Source organism: Panthera onca, chromosome A2 (assembly GCF_046562875.1).
Source record: "Panthera onca isolate mPanOnc1 chromosome A2, mPanOnc1 haplotype 2, whole genome shotgun sequence".
Taxonomy (NCBI): Eukaryota; Metazoa; Chordata; class Mammalia; order Carnivora; family Felidae; genus Panthera; species Panthera onca.
In genome coordinates, this window is record NC_138340.1 from 114049410 (window position 1) to 114071286 (window position 21877).

The 21877-nt window shown below is 39.6% G+C and overlaps 1 protein-coding gene across 1 annotated transcript in view; it reads left to right on the forward strand.

Annotated features, from left to right (window-relative positions):
* Positions 1–21877, forward strand: part of DNAH11 (dynein axonemal heavy chain 11) — a 359440-nt gene that overhangs the window by 255338 nt on the left and 82225 nt on the right. The window contains exons 62-65 of the mRNA XM_060632677.3: positions 3373–3511; positions 8707–8873; positions 18218–18453; positions 19652–19774. Coding sequence (XP_060488660.3) covers positions 3373–3511; positions 8707–8873; positions 18218–18453; positions 19652–19774 — 665 coding nt within the window. The remainder of the gene's footprint in view (positions 1–3372; positions 3512–8706; positions 8874–18217; positions 18454–19651; positions 19775–21877) is intronic.

A 21877-nucleotide genomic window follows, 5' to 3' on the forward strand; every position in this document is an offset into this window, starting at 1 on the left:
AAAAAACGTTAAAAAAAAAAAAATATTAAAAAAGGGGCGCCTGGGTGGCGCAGTCGGTTAAGCGACCGACTTCAGCCAGGTCACGATCTCACGATCTCGCGGTCTGTGAGTTCGAGCCCCGCGTCAGGCTCTGGGCTGATGGCTCGGAGCCTGGAGCCTGTTTCCGATTCTGTGTCTCCCTCTCTCTCTGCCCCTCCCCCGTTCATGCTCTGTCTCTCTCTGTCCCAAAAATAAATAAAAAACGTTAAAAAAATAAAATAAAATAAAAAAAAATAAATAAAAAATTGTCACCTGCTATTAACAGTTTCATGTAAATTGTAAGCAATTTAATGTTCATAGAAAAAGTGATGAGGATGTTTAAGGCAGCCACAGGTGATTCTAAACCTCGGACTTTGTGTGGTTGCAGAATCAGTAATCCTTTGTACACAGCCTGCAAGTGGCTCAATAGAATTGCTCGTGACGATTGTTTTCAGAGACTCACGTTATAAGGAGAGGCTCGCATATCAGTAGGCCACAGAAGGCCACAGAGCTAAGTTTGCAGACACAGAGGAAAGAAGATAGAGTAACAATTGAAATGTCTTGATGAAGAATGTGTCCTCTCTATCCCCCTGCCACAAACGCATTTCCGAAGAGTAGTCACTAATGCAACAGAATTTCTGCAGTTTCCACCAAGGTTCAATTCTCTGGGAAGACCCCATGGCTGGTCATGGCAAGGACAAAGTACCTCCGCATAGTTTCTGTCTGTTGGCGCAGGTTAGATGAATGTTTGAGCCCAAGTGAAATTACACTTTTTGCTAGCTTTGCCTTCGTATCCTGCAGCCTCTGATTTTTCCTCTCTCCTGGGCTTTCTCTCCTCCTGATTTGCATCTCCTGTCGCTTTCTCACCTAGCAAAGTAGGGATGTGTCTGATGTCAGCGTCTGTGCTGTGACGGCAGTTCATTCATACCAGTGTTGGTCTGTATGTATTTGTTCTTTTACTCTGGCTCTCTAGTTTAAGATTAAAAGACACCCTTTAATTGAAGGTTGAGCAAAAAAGAAATGGCTGAGCTGGAGTGGAAGAAAGGCCATTGAGTCTCTCAAATATACAGGGCTTAAGGATGGCCGTGAAGCAAATCTGAAGTCCTTCTTTTTAGGACCCTGTTTCTCCAAGTGTGTTGCTTACACCAGCAGCAAAAGTGTCACCTGGGAACTCATTAGAAATACAGACTCTCAGACCCCACCCTAGACCTACTAAATGAGAAACTCCAGTGGGGGAATCCTGGAGTGTGGGTTTATCAAACCCTCCAGAGGGTTGTCATGCACACCCAAGTTTGCAAAGCACTGGTTTAGGGTATTTGGTGGGCTGGTTCCCTCCTTTCTTTGTCCATTTACTTCTGGAAGCTGAGAGGCCAGGGCCTATCAAGAACAGTGAAGGAACACAGATTTTGCCTTACGTGCAAGCTAACAAGTTAGTTTTATGGAGGCGGGCAGAAGACCTGATATGTGTGGGTCAGAGACCCGAGGACTGTGTGATGCACAGCACAGCCAGCAGCATGGACATAGTGCATTGGTCCTCTGGTCCCCCAGTTTCCATGGGACGGATGCACGGAGGACCAGCTGATGTTGTCCACACACTGGGTTTGTATAGAGATCGCAAGCCCAGAAACCCCCAGTATAAAGAGGACTACACCTAAACCTGCCCACCCTTTGCCCTAGAGAGAAGTCTATCTTTATTCTTATCTGGAGACAGTTTTGTCTTCCGCCCAGAGAGAAGAACAGTCTCTATTTTCCAAGCCTATTTACAATGCAGATATGTTAGGAAAGATAGTTCAGAACAAAAGCTGTCAGTGCCTTTTCACAAGAGGTGTAGAAACAAAGACACAAGAGACTGTTGTCTCCCAACTTGATGTTGTATGGAAGACTGTGGTCTCCCAACCGTATGAAGGGAACCGATATGCATCATTGTATACCTTAGTTCTGTGTATATTTAGGTCAACGCTGTGAATTGGGTAACGTTACTATTTCCATTTTTCAGGTGATGAAACAGGCATAGAAAGGTTAAGTAAGCAGTCTGCCTTGATGCTGCTTAGCTGGTAGCGGAGTCCAAATATGAACACAGCTGTCGGATGCCAGGGCTCACGCGTGCTTCTGTATTTTATAAGACCACGAGTACTTGTAATGACCTAAAATAGACATTTAAATATTATGTATTTTAATCTGATCTCTAAATGGTAGTGTGTTCTCATATATTTGATACTGTTTCGCTGTTTAAATGTGACATAGACATCATTTCCTTTAGGAGGTGCTGCTTTCATGATATAAATTAAATAATGATAACTGGGTCGTTGACAAATATAAGCAATCTCTAAATGATGAATAGTGAATGTTCTACAGGTTTGTTTAGTAAAGTCTCTTGGAACTTCCCACTTATTTACAAAAGCAATGTCCTAAATCTTATTTGGGGTTTTAAGAACTTGGCAGATAGCAAGTTACTGTAGTAAGAACTCTCCCAAGTACTAATATGTCACTCACCATGTTTTTTGCCTATCAAAAATAGAAATCTACTTAGAAAACCTTAAGCCAAAACAGAGAGCGGGATGACTTCTGGAACTCTGAGGAAAAACAATATGACTTGGTCTTAGGAGGAAAGAGATCCAGGAAACAAGCTGCCATGAATGTCTTTTGGTGTTTGGCTAGAGTTGTGTGATTTCTCATTTTGCTGCCCTTTCATTCTTTATTTCTCCAGAGCAGGTTCCCCTGTTTTCCTATGCCTCTGGTGAAAGATGGTCCCTCTCCAAAGGAAGCCCTCCAAAGTGTACAGATCTTTCCAGGTCTTTTGATGCTGAAGACAATGACATACCTCTAAGTTTAATTCCCATTTCCAAAAGATAAAATCTGATTGTCCCAAGTTGGGTCAGGTTGCTGAGGTCTGGAGAGGCTTAATCATTAACACTACTCTTCATTGCCTGAGTTATGGACCAATGAGAAATAAGAAAAGAGTCAAGAGGTGGAGAACCAAAAGATGACCATTATCATTCCAAAGGTGGTACTGGAGGATGAGGCTTAGCTAGGCACACAGGAGAGGGGACAGAGCACCCAGGGTGTGTTTGAGTCTGGAGGGCTTGTCCACTCTCTGCAGTCACTGTGTGCCCTCTGCTTAGTGAGGAAGGAAGGTGAAAAGACCACATGGTGAACTTGTCATCTACAATGGCACTGAGGTGTTTATTATCGCTACTCCTTTTTCTTTCCTAATATATGTATGCTACAGGGGCAGAGATCAAGGAGGTAGAGAGATTGGTTTCATTGACCTAAAGGTCATAGATTTTTAAGATAACTATACTATTTCCATTTCACCTAAAAAGGTCTCAAAAGCTGATTGTAACTCTTACCTAGGATTTGGATCGAAATCTGAGCAGACTCACTGCTTCCTTTGAAAAAGCAATAGCCAAGAAAGTTCAGTGTCAAGAAGAGGTGAACCAAACCAACAAAACTATTGAACTAGCTAACAGGCTTGTCAAGGAACTTGAGGCAAGTTGACCTTTTCTTCCAAAATTCTAATTAAAATATTCAGATCACATGTTTTTTTTTGGGGGGGGAGGGGGAGTATCTTTATTTGCTGTTAAAATAACTAAATAGATAATAGCTAAATAGACATGGAATCAACAATGAAGCAAAATAATCATCATAAATACTGTAGTTCCAATGGACTGAAAGGAAGAAGTGATGGATTCTTTGTATTTTTTAGTATATAGCCCTGAACTTCGTGATTTTCCTAAGATCTGTCGTAAACCAAGAACAGGTGTTAGATAACTGTGGGATTGAACTGTTGTCTGAACCTATTCATACACACTTGCCCTTGAGTTCTTCCATCAGAACATTTTAAAAAATAAGCCTTCAGGGTGGGTTGGTTGGTTTTTCTGTGACATCTTTTTACAAGGGACTGACTTCCTAATATTATGATAGTTACTCTGTTAAATAAATATTTTTAAAACAATTCTTTTAAATGTATCCTGTTTGAACACAGTGGTAGAACAACTTAAGTCCTTGTCCTCAGGAAGTTACAGATTTTATTTGCTCTCCCATGTGTAATATATTCATACAATAGAATATTATTTGTCCATAGAAAGGATTGAGGTATGGTACATATTACAACATGGATGAACCTTGAAAATACCAAAGAAATGAAAATCAAGTGAAAGAAGACAGAACAAAATGCCACATAACATGTGATTCCGTGTATGTGAAATGTCCAGAATGGGCAAAGCTACAAAATGTACACATTAGCAGTTGCCAGGGGCTGGGCAAGTGGGCAGGGTATGGAGTGACTGCTAAGAAGTACAGTTTGTCCATTATGTGAGAGAAACATTCTCCAATTAGTGGGGATGATCATACCAGTCTGTGAATATACTAAAAACCACTCAAATATGTACTTTACAGGGTAAATTCCACGATACGCGAATTAAGTCTCAGTAAAGCTGTTATTTTTATTTAAGTGCTTCCTGAAAGCATATACTGAACTATTAGAAAAGCAGTTAACTGAAGGTGATAGAAAAGTTGATTTACAGTGGCTTGAACAAATGGGAATTTATTTTCTGTATATTGCAAAAGCTTTCCAGGGGTGGACCACCATCAGGGAATTTGATTCAGGGAATTAGTGATCAGACTTCAAATCTCTGTGTCCCTTCTGCTTCTCCATATTTAGCATGTGGTCCTTCACGCTGAGGCACTCTGCAGCACGCTCACAGATGGCTGCTATACCTCCAGGTTCAGGGGAGAGAGAAACAATCTGGAGCAGCTGGATTTTTCTCCTGGAAACCCATCTGGCAGACAGCCACTTAAGCTTCTTTAGCCAGAACTAGATTGACCACATCTAGCTGCAAAGAAGGCCAGGAAAATGGGAAATGGGGTTATCATGATTGGCTAAGCCAATCTCGTGGGGCTGGGCCCATCATCGCTCTTGAAAATCAGAATTCTCTTAGCAACAAAGAAGGTAGACGTGTGTTAGGATGGGTTGGGTTAGGCGATAGCCTAACTTTTAGAGTAGACTTGAAAAAATCTAATTTAAATTTACTACAAAGTTAAACCCATCATCCCTCTAAAAGTTCATTGTATCTAAACTCACAGTCCATTCTGTAAAATCCAGTCTGTCCATTCCATCTCAGTAATTGCAAGTAAAAGCTTTGGACTTGCTCTTGAGTTTTTGTTCTCTTTGTCATGACCCATACCCAATCCATCAGCATGTTGTTTTGGCTCTACCTGTGAAGTACATTTCCAATCACAGCCTTCTTCCTGTGCTGGTCCAGGCCACCCCCTCTCTTCCCTGGAACACTGCCCCAGTCTTCACCATTGCCCCCGAAAGTCCACTCCCCTCATTGCAGCTGAGTAATTTAAAAATTAAGTTCATTTGTGTCTTCGCTCTCGTAGAATTCTCCAGTAACTAATTGTCTAACTCAAAATATAGTCCAAAGTCTTTCCCTGGCCTACAAGGCTCCATGTGATCTGGCTCCCAGATGTTTCTCTGTCCTTAAACCTGTTACCTTCCCTCTCACTCCACCTTTGCCGGCCCCCTTGCTCCTCTCATACTGTCAGTCACTCTTAGATCTGTGGCCTCTGCCTTTTTCCTCCACGTGGCTTACACATGTCCAACTAATGACATCGCTGGCTCCTTCACTTTCTTCAGGTTGCTGCTAAAACGTTCTCTTTATCACGCAGTTTTGCTCGGCCCGTATACACAGCCACCCCCCGCTCTTTCCACTTAGTCAGCTTTATTTTTTCATAGCATTTATCACCACATGACACCCTTAAAAACATACATTTGTGAATGCATATACTTTTGGCAGGGGGTGGGGGGAGGTCTTTTTTCCCTAACTAGAATAGAAGCTCCCCAAGAACAGGAACTACATCGGTTTTCTGTACTGCTTGATCCCAAACAGAATAATTCTTGGCACATCATAGGCACCAATAGATATTTGTTGAATGAGTGAATGGCTGAGGGTTTTTTTTAATGTTTATTTATTTTTGAGAGAGAGACAGAGTGTGAGCGAGGGAGGGGAAGAGAGGGAGAAACAGACTCTGAAACAGGCTCTAGGCTCTGAGCTGTCAGCACAGAGCCCAACGTGGGGCTTGAACCCACATACCGCGAGATCATGACCTCAGCTGAAGTTGGACATTCAACCAACTGAGCCACCCAGGAGCTCCTGGATGGTTGCGTTTGAGGAGCCTTTTGTGTTAAAAAAAAAAAAAAAAAAAAAAAAAAAAAAAAAATATATATATATATATATATATATATATATATACACATATATATATATGTATATATATGTGTGTATATATATATGTATATATATATGTGTGTATATATATATGTATGTATATGTATGTGTGTATATATATATGTAGTAGCCCTTTGAAGATTTGTTCTTAGATCAGTTGAGAAATTCCACTGCTACTAGTGAGGTTTATACCTGTTTCTATTGAAAGTGGTATGATTTAAGTAGTTTGAAACATTTACTATTTGTGAGGCACCTAAGAAAATGAAAAAGTGCCAGTTAATTAGACTGTTTTCTTATAGTAGGTATACTGTAGGAAAAGACAGGCTGTACCTTTGGCTTTCTAACAAATAGCCAAGTTCCAAAGGCTTTATTTGTTCAGGATGATTTAGACAAGGAGAGGAGAGAAAGTGAAATAATGTTAACTATTCAAAAAACAAATTACATATGTATTTGTATACACACACACTTTTTTTTAAGGATTAATTGAAGATGTCAGACCTTTTCCTTTGAGGACAAATTCTTTCTGACTAGAACAGGAGACAGTTAACTTCTGAAAAGCATCAAGACTGATGATTTTGTCTATATAGCATTGACCTGGAAGCTATAGTCTCAACCATTCAGACTAATAAATCAGGCAATTTATATTTAATCATTAACTAACTCCTGAGCTGAACAGCTGTTCAAAATTAGAAATGGGTCACCCCAGCCAGGATGACATTACAGGCAATCTATAATGCATTAGAATAAAATTATAGTGATTTTTAACTGTCTAGAAATTTATTACAGGACATGTTCCAACTCTTAAACCCTTGTTAGCCAATGTCAGTAATGATTTATGTTGTGTGGGTGGTATGGTGAAATTATTGACGATTTCAGTAGCCAATAAGCTATGTTTAGTAAATCTTCAAATTTCAAAGCTGTTTTGGAGAATGAGGTGGGTGCACTTTATTGTTTATCATTTACTATCCAAAGACAACAAAGATGGAGGAAAGGCAAATGAGAAATTTCTCTTCGAAATTAATGGATGTATGGTCTGTAGCTAAGGAAGGAAAGTAATGAATTCAATAAAGAGGCCTAAAGAATTGAAGTCCCTTAGTGTTTATATGGCTAACTTGGGATGATCTTTATCAAGCAAAACAAGAAGACAATTTATAATAGCTTTGATAACCATTCTCATTAATTTCATGACCTCTGGGTTATGGGTAGTATGATGGCTTGCAGGGGACTGGCATTCCAGTCTATTCTGACATATATCATTTTTGCTGTGTTCTCTGTTCTTCACAAGCAAAGCTAAATTCCAGAGTTCTTCTTTGCTTCTATTATCACATTGCTGATCTTTTTTCAGTTCCTATTAATTTGCATGTGCTTAGAATGTGACACCAATTTTAGCCTGCATTGAAACAAAGTGAATTAGTGAACTATCCTTCAGTTCAGTCAATCCAAAGATACTTAGTGCAGTTTTATGCAAATCCAATATTAAGGCCTCCCCATACTTAACCTGGAAATCAGATTTAAATGGTCATCCAACTATATAGAAGGACTTGAACAGAATCCTTTGAGCGTATTATCTTCAAAGCTAGTGAGATCCTCCTGATGTCCATTTTTTACATAGGTTATAGGTTTTTCCATTGATAGAGTGATTATATTAGAGAAATAACCTGCATAATACCAGCACTATTCTTTAATTAATAGCATCCAGGATAGGTGGCTCTTTCAGCTTTACCTTTAAATTAATTAATATAATTGGTGTTTGTTATTTTCCTTTGTCTGCAAGCAGCTGATAGCCAGTATGCTTAAAATAATATTTGTCTGGGGCCACTTGGGTGGCTCCGTCAGTCAATCATGCGACTTCAGCTCAGGTCATGGTCTCATGACTCCTGGGTTCGAGCCCCATGTCAAGCTCTGTGCTGACAGCTCAGAGCCTGGAGCCTTTTTCAGATTCTGTCTCCCCCACCCCGCCCCCTCTCTCTCAAAGATAAAATAAAGATTAAAAAATTTAAAATAATCTTTGTCTAGGGTGGTGTGTAGAACCCTTGTTGCAGAGTGGGAGGAATACAGAGCACTGAAGCCACCATTAAAAATCCCACTGTCACTCAGTCTTGGCCAAATTTCTTGATGCTCCATTCTCAGAGACAGGAAAGTGACTGTCAGCTTTGGGAGAAAGAGGTCAATCATGATTAAAGCATTAGATCATCCACCAGGAAGGACATAGGAAAGTTCTAATGCCATAACGCAGTAAACTGTGCTGAAGAGAGCATGAGAGCCCCTTCATAATTATGGGTTTCAAACGTAAGAAGGATGAAAATTGCCATGCTTTCCAGTTCAGTTCTGTGCCTTCTAAAAAGCTTGTACAGAAGGATGTAGACTAAACTGAGTGGTGATGTGACTACATTAAGCGTTTGTTAAGTTGGTGTTCGCCCTGCGGTTACATCTGAGTAATTCGACTTTCAGTCAGAGAAGATCCGCTGGGGTCAGTCTATTAAATCGTTTGAAGCTCAAGAGAAGACACTCTGTGGAGACGTTCTCCTTACAGCAGCATTTGTGTCTTACGTTGGATCCTTTACAAAACAGTATCGCCAGGAGTTGGTAGACTGCAAGTGGGTTCCCTTTCTCCAGCACAAGGTAAGTCACTTCCCTACCTTGTCAGCATTTGGAAGCATCATCTTGAAATTTCAGTAGAAAAAAACAAGAGTGTGGGGCAAAAAGCAAGAGTCTGGTTGGTTCAGTTGGTTCGGCATCCACCTCTTGATTTCGGCTCAGGTCATAATTTTGCCTGCAGCACAAATCCTGCTTGGAATCCTCTCTCTCCTCTCTCCTCTCTCTCTTCTCTCTCCTCTCTCCTCTCTCCTCTCTCTCTTTGCCCTCCCGTGTTTATGCTATCTCACTCTTGATCTCATTCCCAAACAAACAAAGTTAACAAAAACAAAAATAGTTTGTATCCCAGGCTCATTTCTACCTCTGTCATGACTGACTGACTGGAAATTCTAGTATGATGAGGATATGTCTTGTGTGTTACAGTGTTTCTTGCTTTAATGATGGTTTCAACAGAAGGAGGAAAAGTAATAAATTACTTTAATTTTTTTTATTCTAGAGAGAGAATAAGTATGAGCAGGGAAGGGGCAGAGGAAGAGAGAGAATCTTAAGCAGGCTGCACACTCAGAGTGTAGACCAACATAGGACTTGATCCCACGAACTTGTGATCATGACCTGAACCAAAATTAAGAGTCAGACGCTCAACCCACTCAGCCACCCAAGTGCCCCAATAAATGATTTTTTATACACTATAGTGATATAGCTGGAAACCTGCTTTTAACAAAACTGATAACTGAAGTCAAATTTGGGTTATCGTTACAGTTTAACATGAAACTTTGTTTTCTTCCTGACATTACGGATTATGAAAGACTTTTTTTCACAACCACTTACAGATTAAAGGTCAGCATTTTGTATATAAGTATTAAAAATAGCTCAGCCTAAATCTAAAAATTCAAACCCATCAACAAAGTGAAATCACAGACTTGGAAGATTTAAAAATCATCTATTTTATGATCGTCCTTACACCAATGAGAAAACTGAGTCACACAAGTCTAAGTGGCTTGACTTAGGTCATGTCGAATGGGAAGTCAGACCTCCTGACTCCCAGGCCCCTGTTTCCTATGCAATAGTGTGTCGTCTCAGTTGGTGGAAGCCCTTAAGATATCCTACACCTCTCTGTGTATTGATGTTCTACATTAGTAATTATGCCTCAATTTTCACAATAGTTGTTTTCATGACACAAATACATGTCAGTGGAGCTTCTGCAGATTAAATGAAATTTATTAAAAGCATTCCATAATTAATTTTAAAGAATAATCCTTTTATAACTCAATTATTTAATGTATCTGTGGTAGCAAACATTTTTAATGTTGAAGATTTTTTTTTAATTTTAGTAAGCATACAGTGCAATATTGGTTTCAGGAGTAGAATTCAGTGATTCATTCCTTATGTACAACACCCAGTGCTCATCACAGTGCCCTCTTTACTACATGTCACCCATTTAGTCCATTCCCCACCCACTTCCCTCCATCAGTCCTCACTTTGTTCTCTAACATTAAATGTGGTTTTGTTTCCCTCTCTCCTCTTTTTACCACCGCTTTCCCATATGTTCATTTGTTTCATCTCTTAAATTCCACATGAGTAAAATCATATGGTATGTGTCTGTCTCCAATTGACTTTTCGCTTAGCACAATACATTCTAGCTCTATCCACGTGGTTGCATTCCTTTTGACGGCTGAGTAAGATTTTCATTGCATATATGTACCACGTCTTTATCTGTTCATCAGTCAGTGGATATAGGGACTCTTTCCGTAGTTTGACTTTTATTGATAATGCTGCTGTAAACGTCAGGGTGCGTGTACTGCTTTGAATCTGTATTTTTGTGTCATGTGGGACAAATGTTTGTCCTTATGGAAAGGGGGTTCCAGTTAATGAGCTAGTTATCTTTTACTCCTTTAGATTTGATAACAGCAGAGTGGGAAGACCATGACACCTGTATGAACCTATGCCAGAGTCCCAAGAGGAGCTAAAATTGCTCAATGTTAATTTTTTAAATTAACTTTCTTCTGAAAGTGTTTGTCCTGCCCTCTCAAGAAGCATCTGTTGTTATTTCTTCTTATCATATAGGGTGTTTCTAGAATTCTGCTTGTCTTTAGGTAACAGTCTCCTAAGTGTCTCCGACTTGTCAGTTTGTCTCAGGTATCCTGGGGATTTAAATGGTTTGTAAGTTTACCAGTCAACAAGTGACTGTGGTTTTTGTGATTTATTTATTTATTTATTAAAAAATAAATTTAAAAATAAAGAATTTATTAAAAAAATTTTTTAAGTAGACTCCATGCCCAACGTGGGGCTTGAACTCACAACCCTGAAATTGAGAATTGCATCTCTTTTAACTGCACCAGCTGGACCCTTCTGTTTTTGTGATGTTTTAAGACCTATAAACCAAACATGTCATTTATTAATGACCTTTAAGGTAACCTTGGAAAGAACCTTTTATAAAGCAAGTCAACCTTCCTTAATACATTCCTAGAAATGAAGACTTTATATTCTAAATGGATCAATTCTCCCCAATTTTATAAATCAATTTAACTTAGTTCAAATCAAAACTCCAGGAATTATATTCTTACTTGACCCAGTGATCCTGAAGTTTGTTGGAACGGTATGTTTTTGAGAACGCCAAGATAATATTGGACTAGAACAGTAAGAAAGCACTTGTCCTTCGAGATTGTAAAGTATGTTCTAAAACTATGATAATTACAACAAGGTGGTTCCACAGGGGAAATAGAGTTCAGAGCATAGAGTTCAGAAACAATCAAGAATGTTGAGAGATATTTGACACATTTAGTGTGTAATAGTGTATAAACTCCCACAGACATATCTCTCACCTGCAAATGTTGTACTCATACCCTGTCTTTCCTCCTGATGCTGTAAGATGAACAGCTGACATTTTATCTAAAGGTGATCATATAGGTTTATACTAGTTTCCATCACTTTTCCTTCCTCAAGGATAATTCTAGAGCATTTCTCTCCTCTCACGAATTTTTCCCTGTCTACTATTTCATTACTAGATCATGTCCACAGCATTCACATATGTAGTTATTTCTCCCATGTGAAAAATGCATCAGGGGCACCTGGGTGGCTCAGTCAGTTAAGCGTCTGACTTTGGCTCACAATTCATGAGTTCAAGCCCATTGTCAGGGTCCGTGCTGACTGTTAGAGCTTGGAACCTGCTTTGAATTCTGTGTCTCCCTCTCTCTCTGCCCCTTCCCCACTCATGCTGTGTCTCTCTCTCTCTCAAAAAAAATAAACATTAAAAAATTTTTAAAAAATACACCAATAAATTTCTCCTGAACCCTCCCTGCCTCTCCAGCTACTCCTCCATTTCTCTCTTCTCATTTGCAGTAATCACTTTAGACTCTAATCTAGAAACACTGTCTGCAGATCTTCCCTCCATTTTCTGAGTTACTCTGGACAGGCTTTGTCCCCACCACTCTACCAAAACTCCTATTGTGCAGTTTTGCTTCCACGTGGCTAAGTCTAGTGGTTTGTTTTCCAGTCTCCTCCTACTTGACTCTTGGCTACGTTTGATGTGATTGATTACTCCATCCTTCCATCAGTACCTTCTTTACTAGAGTCCAGAACCTCCCCTCCTCCCCATCTTCCTCCTATGTCACTGGTGACTCTTTCTCAGACTTCATTAATTTATTCCTGTTCTCCCCAATCTTAATGTTGAAATGCCCAGCTTTTAATCTTTGAGCTACTTCTCACCAGGTGTGTGGCTTTAAATGTCACTTGTACACCAGTAATTTGCAAAAGTATATCTGTGGCCCAGACCCTGGCATCTTAACTTCTGTGTCAGAAAAATGTCTCACATATAGTGCATCCAAACCAAAATCCTGACCTTCTCCCTACCCAAAACCTCTTTTACCCAGGCACTCCCAACTTGTTTAATGACAGCTTCACCTTCTGTTGGGCCAAAATCCTTGGAGTCACCTTGACATGACTCTTCCCTCTGGCACTCATATCCAGCCCATCCAGGAAATTATACAGGCTATGCCTTCAAAATACATTCAGAATCTGACCAGTTTTCACCACCTTCACTGCTCCCATCCTGGGCCAAGGCATCATCCCTCTCTTGGATTACTGCAAAAACCTCCTAACTGGTTTCCCTGTTGCTATATTGGTTGTTTCTCTCCAAAATCTCATCTCAATAGCCAGTGTGATTCTTTAAAAGTGCAAGTCAGATTAAGTGAATTTTCTTTCAGAATTCTTTCTGTGACTCCTCACTGCACTCTGAGCAAAAGCCAGAAGTCCTATAATGTCTTGTAAACCCCTCTTTGATTTTGCCCCTTTCTCTATCTTACTCCTTATTATTCTTTTCCTCACTGTTCTGCCTTAGTCACACTGCCCAGATACCAGATATGCTCTGACCTCAGGCCCTTTGCCCTTGGTGTTTTTTCTATCTATGTAGAGATATAAATAGTTTTATATATATATATATATATATATATATATACACACACACACACACACATATATATACATATATTTATAGTGCTGTAATATAAATAGCTCATTCCCATCCATCAGGTCTTTGTTCAGATGCCATTTTCAAATCTCAGAAAGAATTATAATGTCCATCCCTCAGTATGTCTCATCCCACTCTATTTTTCCCCATAACACTTATCACTTGCTAATATGTTGTTTCACTTACTCATTTACTGTGGTTAACAGCTTTTCCCTCCTTCAGCTGCAGTGTAAGATCCATGGAAGCAAGGGTTCTGTATATTTTGTTAACCTGGCATGGTACCTGGAACGTTGCAGGTGTTGAGTATATCTTTTCATTAAGATGTAAGTTACCCACCATACAATTCACCCCTTTAAAATATTCATTTCAGTGGTGTTTAGCATATCCACAGAGTTGTACAACCATCATCACAGTCAATTCTAGAACATGGTCATCAGCCCCAGAAAAAAAAAAAACCCATATCCATTAGCTCCAATCACCCCATTCTCTCCAGGCTTGGGGAATCACCAGTCTGTTTTATGTCTTTTTAGATTTGCCAATATCTAAATGATCTATAGGCAAGTAAGAGGGATGACAACTCTTTCCCACACACATTTTGAGTGTTGAGGGTATTAAGACAACAGTCTACGGAGAAAGCCCTCGAGGGAAGTGTGTCCCCAGGGGAGTCATTCCTGTAACCCAGCCTCATGTTGAGATCACATGGAAGTGAACTTTTAAAACAAATCAATGTCGATTGAAGTGGAATCACTAGTGATGGCGGGCTGCCTGTTGGCAGCTGTGGAAAGCTCTCATGGATTCCAGTATGCAGCCTAGGGTTGAGAACCACTGCTTAAGTGAGAACTGATGTTTTGGTGAAGATGAGCAGGTCGTGGGAGCAAGGTTATTTGATCTGAATAGGACCATGATTCTAAAGGGCGTGTGGGAAGAGTTGCAGAATGTGCATCTTGGGGGTGTGAGTCTGGACGCTGGGTCGGGAAGGAACAGCAGCAGAGTGGTGACTGAAAGGATAGGGACAGTGGGCGTACATGGCCTTGAGGGTCCAAATTAAACTGTTACTTAACATGATTTTTATCCAGAGAATAGCTTAGAAGGTAGTGACTGAACAAGACAGGGTAATGGGCATACATGGCCCGTGGGTCCAAGTAAAAATCGTTACCCAAAATTGTTCCCATCTAGAGTTATTGTCCTCTGGGCACTCAGGCGGAAACACGGACAAGTTCATGGAGACATTTACACTCTCCTCATCGATGTGACCGAGAAGTTAAAGACAGAACAAATACATGGGGTTATTAGTGGTGGTAGCCTTTCTAAGCCTCAGTGCCCTAAGCGAAAACAAGCAAACAACCAGAGATAGCTTCTTTGCAGAACTCTTATAAGTTACCTGACACATGGAAAAGAGTGAATGTATGTGAATAAATTTTGTAAGGCCTTATAAATGTTAGGTTTTTTTGTCACCTAGAAATGTGAGTGGTGTTTTTTTTTTTTTTTTTCAGTTCAGCAACCCTGTGTGTTTTTGTTTTTCTTGAATTCCAGTATAATTGACATACAGTTAATACTAGTTTTGGGAATACGAAAGAGTGATTCAGCACTTTCATACATCACCCGGTGCTCAGCATGATAAGTGTACTCTTGAATCTCCCTAATTCCCCCATCTTCCACCCACCTCCTCTCTGGTAACTGTCCGTCTGTTCTTTGTATTTAACCATGTGGTTTTTTGCTTTGTCTCTTTTCTTGTTCTTTTGTTTTATTTCTTAAATTCTACATATGAGCAAAATCATATAATATTTGTCTTTCCCTGACTGACTTACTTAGCCTTATACTCTCTGGCTCCATCCATGTTGTTGCACATGGCAAGATTTCATTCTTTTTAATGGCTGTGTAATATTCTATTATACGTATACCACTTCTTTATCCATCTATGGATGGACACTTGAGCTACTTCCATAATTTGGCTATTATAAGTAATGCTGCAGTGAACATAGGGGTGCCTAGGTCCTTGTGGATTAGTGTTTTCATATTCTGTGGGTAAATACACAGTAATGCAATTACTGGGTCATTTGGTAATTCCATTTTTAATTTTTGGGGGGACTCTCCATACTGCTTTCCACAGTGGCTGCACCAGTTTGCATTCCCATCAGCAGTGCAAAAGTCTTCCTTGGGGAAGTGAAAGTGTCATCTCATCAGAAGGTTCCCTTTCTTCCTTTGGAATATGCCACTTGGTTAGTTTTCAGAGGATTTTGATATACATGTGGTGTTAGGATTAGTTTGGGTTGATTCATGGCATGTACATCCATCCTTCTCCTTCTCTCGAGTAGAAGCTTCTTCTCTGTAGAGGGGAGCCTCTTTGTTTTTGTTTTTCCCCACCTCATATCATAGTGGCATCCGGGCTGACCCTTAGGTTGATGCTACTGAATGAAGCAATTAGATGGAGCCTTCTGGATTTGCAAAGCTGACTTGAGACATAAAGGGCTCCCTTTTTTGTGTTTGGTTTCCAGACTCATTTTCCTTTCAGCAGATTTCTTCGAGGACTTATGAAGAAAAGAGTGAATTAAAAAGACACATGTGAAATGAGGTTTATATTCCCCAGCCTAAACCTAGGGTAAAGTTTATTATGAAAATGATTACTATAGTGTAAATGACAAAAAATATATTTTAATTAAAAAAAATTTCTTTGTGCACTTATGCAACCACCTATTTGAACATAATACTGTCAAGAAAATATCCGAAAAGTAGTTTGTGAAAATTTAAGTCTCAAGGTATTGCACAACATTTATGATATTCTTTACTATGAGTTACCTGCTTTATTTCCCCTGCTAGATTAAACTGACCCTTTATAAAAAGGGGGACTTCTCTTGGATCCCCTGCACTCAACTGCGTGCACAGTAGGTGCTCAAGCAGTTGAAACTACCAAATTCGGACACAAGACATACAGGTATACTTTCTGTTACTCCTTTTAGCATCAGACATGAAAGTTATTTCAAACCTCCAGTTGCTTCAAGTTGTTTACATTAAGTAGAAGTTAAAGCCCCAGATCCCTTGCTGATAGGAGGATGCTTATTCGAAAAGATATGATTTTTCTTGTGTCTTTAAGAAAATTGTGTGTCAATACCAAGGCTGTTGCTCATCCCACTAGGAGACTGAGTTTGATTTATTTCTAAGGTAACACTGTGGTCAGAGACAGTAGGAATGTTACGCTGCTTTTCCTATATGTATTCATATCCAGTAGCTCTACTGGAGGAATTCTTCTGGCACCTTCTTTGCTGAAGCTCCATGGTCAACCAGTCAGTCAGACTCCTGCTGCTGCTGCGACACCCCCCGCGTCCAACCCACTCCAAGTAGGGCTCTTACTGCCCTCTCTTCTGGGGGCATGTTTCCATATTAGCGCCCCCCCCCCCCCACCCACCCAGCCATGGGACTAGCTCCTTACTCATCTTGCTCATTACGGGGTCTCCAGATGCTGTTTCTTATGGAGGAGGTACTCCATAAATATTTGGTGATTGATGACCAAATGAATACATTTCTTAACAAATTCTTTCCTATGATCTTATTTTTTGTAAAGTTGCTTTTGTAAAGAATGATCCTTATTCTTTAAAATCGATTTCTTAGGGTGGCGCCTAGGTGGCTCAGTTGGTTGAGCGTGTGACTTCAGCTGATTTCACGGTTCATGAGTTTGAGCCCCAGGTCAGGCTCTGTGCTGACAGCTCAGAGCCTAGAGCCTGCTTCACATTCTGTGTCTCCCTCTCTCTGCCTTTGCCCTGCTTGCGCTCTCTATCAAAAATAAATAAACATTAAAAAAAAATAGAAGGGTGCCTGGGTGGCTCAGTTGGTTAAGCGTCCATCTTTGGCTCAGGTCATGATCTCATGGTTCATGAGATTGAGCCCCGTGTCGGGCTCTGTGCTGACAGCTCAGAGCCTAGAGCCTGCTTTAGATTCTGTCTCCCTCTTTCTGCTCCTCCCCCACTCACACTCTGACTCTCTCTCAAAAATGAATAAAACATTTAAAAATTTTAAAAAGATATTAAAATAGATATCTTAGGGCACCTGGGTGGCTCCGTCGGTTAAGCATCCAACTTCAGCTCATGTCATGATCTCACGGTTTATGAGTTCAAGCCCCATAGTGGGCTCTGCATTGTCACTGCCGAGCCTGCTTGGGATTCTCTCTCTGTTTCTCTCTCTCTCTCTCTCTCTCTCTCTCTCTCTCTCTGCCCATCCCCATCTCATGCTTTCTGTCTCAAAATAAGTAAATAAACCTTAAAAGTTAAATCAAATAATTAAATAGGTTTCTCTTTGCCTCTCAAAGGAGACAGCTCCTCCCTTTGCAATGCTCCTTTCCACATTGACAGGGCATACAATTCCCTCTCAGAGGAGAGGCCGCCATGTCAGTTCCTGGGCACAGCCAGCAAGCCAGTGGAGTTCCTGCAGACGGGATACCTTCCATGACCCTATCCAAGAAAGGGAAGTCATCTCTTGTAGGGTTGGCCTGGAGTAAAAAGGATGAAATGCCTGAGCAAGATAGTGCATTTTAGCTTTGCTTATGTGGGGGTGATTACTCCATTGAAGCGAATGCATTTCTGTTGGCCTGCAATCCTTCCCAGTATCTAATTCCCTCTCACCTTGTTGGAGCAGCTGTCGATGTATGTAGAGGGCAGAGTCCCTTTCACCTGAAGTCAGATGCAATAATAAACCAGATGTTGAATACTGCAGTTGACAGAATTCTGAGAGGTAAAAATACCGTACTTACCAGGTTGAATTCTGTTTCACAGCGAGAGTTTTATTTGGCTTCTGAGAGTCCAGAGAGAATTCACATGTGTTCTGCAGGCTTTGGTCTTTCGTTTTCTTGTCTGTCATGCTGAGTCTTTTGCTCTGCCACACTGGCAGTTTATTGCATTCAACTCTGATTTTCAAGGTTTCCATCCCAATAACCGAAGGCCTGGACTTAATTGCCATGTTGACGGATGATGCTACAGTCGCCACCTGGAATAATGAAGGGCTTCCCAGTGACAGAATGTCAACCGAAAATGCCGCTATCCTAACACACTGTGAGCGCTGGCCTCTGATGATAGATCCCCAGCAGCAGGGAATTAAGTGGATCAAGAATAAGTATGGAACTGACCTGAAAGTCACACACTTGGACCAGAAAGGGTATGTGAGATCAGAAGGATTGGCTTTCTGCTAAGCTGCTGTGAAATGGGTCTCATTTCTCCAAAGTCCTGTCATTTGCTAGACCCCTCTGCTACTGTGCAGTGTGACAGTATGGCACACATTGTTTATCTGCTCGCTCCTGTTTCACGTAAAGTATTTTCGCTGGAAGGTCATTTATGTTGGGTGGCAGCCACTTAATCGGAAGATGAAATTAGGTTGAAGATTGGAACAAACACTGTGCCTGAGTGGAAAAATAGGTCATTTCCCTAAGGCCAAGAATGGAAATTAGATGTACCGTAATCCTTTAGGGCATTTGACATATGGCAACACAAGAATTGTCACCTGCGTTTATAGGCCTAATGGTGATTAGAATCCTATTTCTGAACATACACTTTGCCTAGAGTAGGATTGCAACATGGCTACAAGTCCCAACATGGAATGCCTTAAGATCATTTCTTCGTCACCTTTTACATACAGTTTTTGAGAACTGAATCTACTGAGACTTTCTGTCTTTGGGTCCTCATGACAATACTGTATGATAAATAAAGTCTTGTATGTAGTTGGTTTTCAGTTAATTCTGAATACTTTTAGACTTACTAGTACTTCATTTGACCCTTTTTTCATCTTTTCACACATAAAGTGAAATAAGGAATTTCTGCGGCCGTGCAGATAAATGTACTCCTTGCTTATCTGAATACTTGGGGAAAATTATTTTTGAAGGGGAGAAACTATTTTTGGAGAGTGAGAATGAATGGAGAATTTGGAGAATGAGAATATAATGATAATTTACCACTTACCACAACCGAACCTAAAGGTTTTTTTTTAAATGAATGTTTGACAAAACCACAAGGCATTTAATATATTTTGAATTTTTTTATCAAAAAAAGACCTGTTAAATTAATTTAAATTTATGATGTTTGGATAAGTTACATTTGTCTCAACCATGGTTATTGTCACAAGAACTAATTTACCCATGGACTTAGTCATACTGTTCAATTTCACTTGGAAAATATCACTGTGTAATTCATCTCAAAATCTAATCATTATTTTCTATGTAATCTAATTGAATACTATATGAAAGTTTTCTCTAAGTTTGTCTCACTAAAAAAAATCTACATCAAATATAATTTCAATAATTTGGAACATTTTCCCTGTGCTTATTGAAATCTTATGATATCAATTATGATTGGATTTTAAGGTTTTTGAATGCCATTGAAACTGCTTTGGCCTTTGGAGATGTCATCTTAGTTGAAAATGTGGAGGAAACAATAGATCCGGTCCTTGATCCACTGCTTGGCAGGAACACAATTAAAAAGGGGAAGTAAGTGTTTTTGAATTTTTAACAAATATTTTGTGCTGCATATGAGTGTGATAGCTTTGTTTGTCAGTCTCACGATCAAGCATAGTCCTCTGGAATCTTCTTAGTGATGGTTCTGAGTTTTCATTCCATGGCACCTACATTCCAAGACAAAAGCAACCTCAAACCTTACCCAGACTTTCAGACTGTTTCCTTGATAGGTTTAGATTCATGTTAGCCAATTCCTGATTTATAAACCACAAAATGCATTGCCACAAAGCTGAGGGTAGTTGCTCCTTTATTAGTTCACCACAAAGAAGTTTGAGTTGGCAAAACACCTGTAGTGTGTTTGCCTAAACTGCAGATCTCTTGTATCCTAAGTCCACACACTTTGTTTTAATTCAGCGTCATCCAGCATAATGGCATCCACAACATGAGGGTTTTGCCATGTTAGTGCTCTTTTCTAATAAACTTGAAATACTGGTAAGCATTAAACTCGTCAGTGGGCCTCTGAAATCATTCCCAAACCAGTAGCGGTGCCACCAACAAGTAGGAACACCCCCAGTGAGCTCTAGTTCCTTCCAAATTGCTGCCATTCCCCCTGGACACCCCACTGTCCAGGACATTCTCCCAGGGCACTGAAGCCACTTCTAAGTAGTCATCACAGCACTTGCTATAAATGTGTTCAAGGTCACCTGTAGCAAGTATGTCTCTGACCAAGCCTGTGTGGGCTCACAGGGGCTTGTGACATTCCACACGCTCCCTGTGCCTCTTCTCTCAGGACACCAGGCTTCACTAGACTTACTTCACTGCCTTTCCTTCCCTTTTGTTGTTGTTGTTGTTACTGTTTTTCCTTCACAGAGGGATCATTTCAGAATTTTCCCAACACCCTTTTTTTTTTTTTTTGACATCTAGTCTCAGCCTCAAAGTCACCTGTCTCCTTTCCCATCACCACCTTATTTCTGTCAGTTTTAAGTGGAAATAGGTCTACTTAAGGGTAACTAGCTTCTATTTTTTAAACAGTCCCTAACCGATTAGTATTTATTTTACAAGTAAACCCGTTTCCAGTGACTGACAACTTATAATTGCTTAATAAGCCAAAATTTACCCAGAGTTGCATTTAGAAAAATCTGATAAGCTACTTGACAAACTGTAACTCTGACATAAACATAATTGTAGCTGTGTCTGATGTGTTAAAAATATAGTGTAAAATCCTAAATGCCACTGAAGTGAAATCTTTGTTATTAAGGTTTTGACTCTATTAGGAAGACCTAAAATTTTTTTTCATTGACATACTCATTCTGTAGCTTTAACGTGAACCTTTAATAACACAATTTGGGTGTAAGAAATTTGGTCACATTCTCTTTCTGTCTCTGTATATTACTTAAATATAGATACAGTAAATATGACTATATATATTTCATGTTATATATTATATACTTAAATATATAAATGATCTAAATACATAATATAAATTAAATATAATTAAATGTATACACACACACACACACACATATATATATATATATATATATATATATATATATATATACACACATATATATATAATCTGAAATTTCCAGGGACTGATGAATTTGAGTCCTAATTTTTCTTCAGCATGGATATAATTATGTACTATTGTGAATCCCAGAAGTCTTTTATTTCACAAACAAACATGTAAAGCATCAAGGCTTTATCACAAACAATCTAGCACGACTTATTTGAAGTTATATTATTACTTAAATATGTACAAATTCTATTAGGTTCTATAGAACAGATCATATCATTCCAGTATTTTTTTTAGGTCAGGAGAGTTTTAAATGGTATGTAAGAATTTCACAAATGGTTTTTATCATATGCATTTATTACGTTTCTACTTTCTAAACTGTTACATGTGGAAACAATGACTTCTAAGAGTGTAAATTCAGATCTGTACCTCCAGTTTTTCCTACTTCCCTTTCCCTTGTGGATGTTTTTAGTGTCTTTTTCCAGAGAATCTCAGTGCTGGTGGAGTCCCTGTGTATTGTATCAGTCCCTGAGTAAAACTTCTCTGAGTACTGTTATGCCAGGCACTGTACTGCGTCCTGCAGCTTCAAAGCCCAATAAGGTACAGACCCTGCCTTTAAG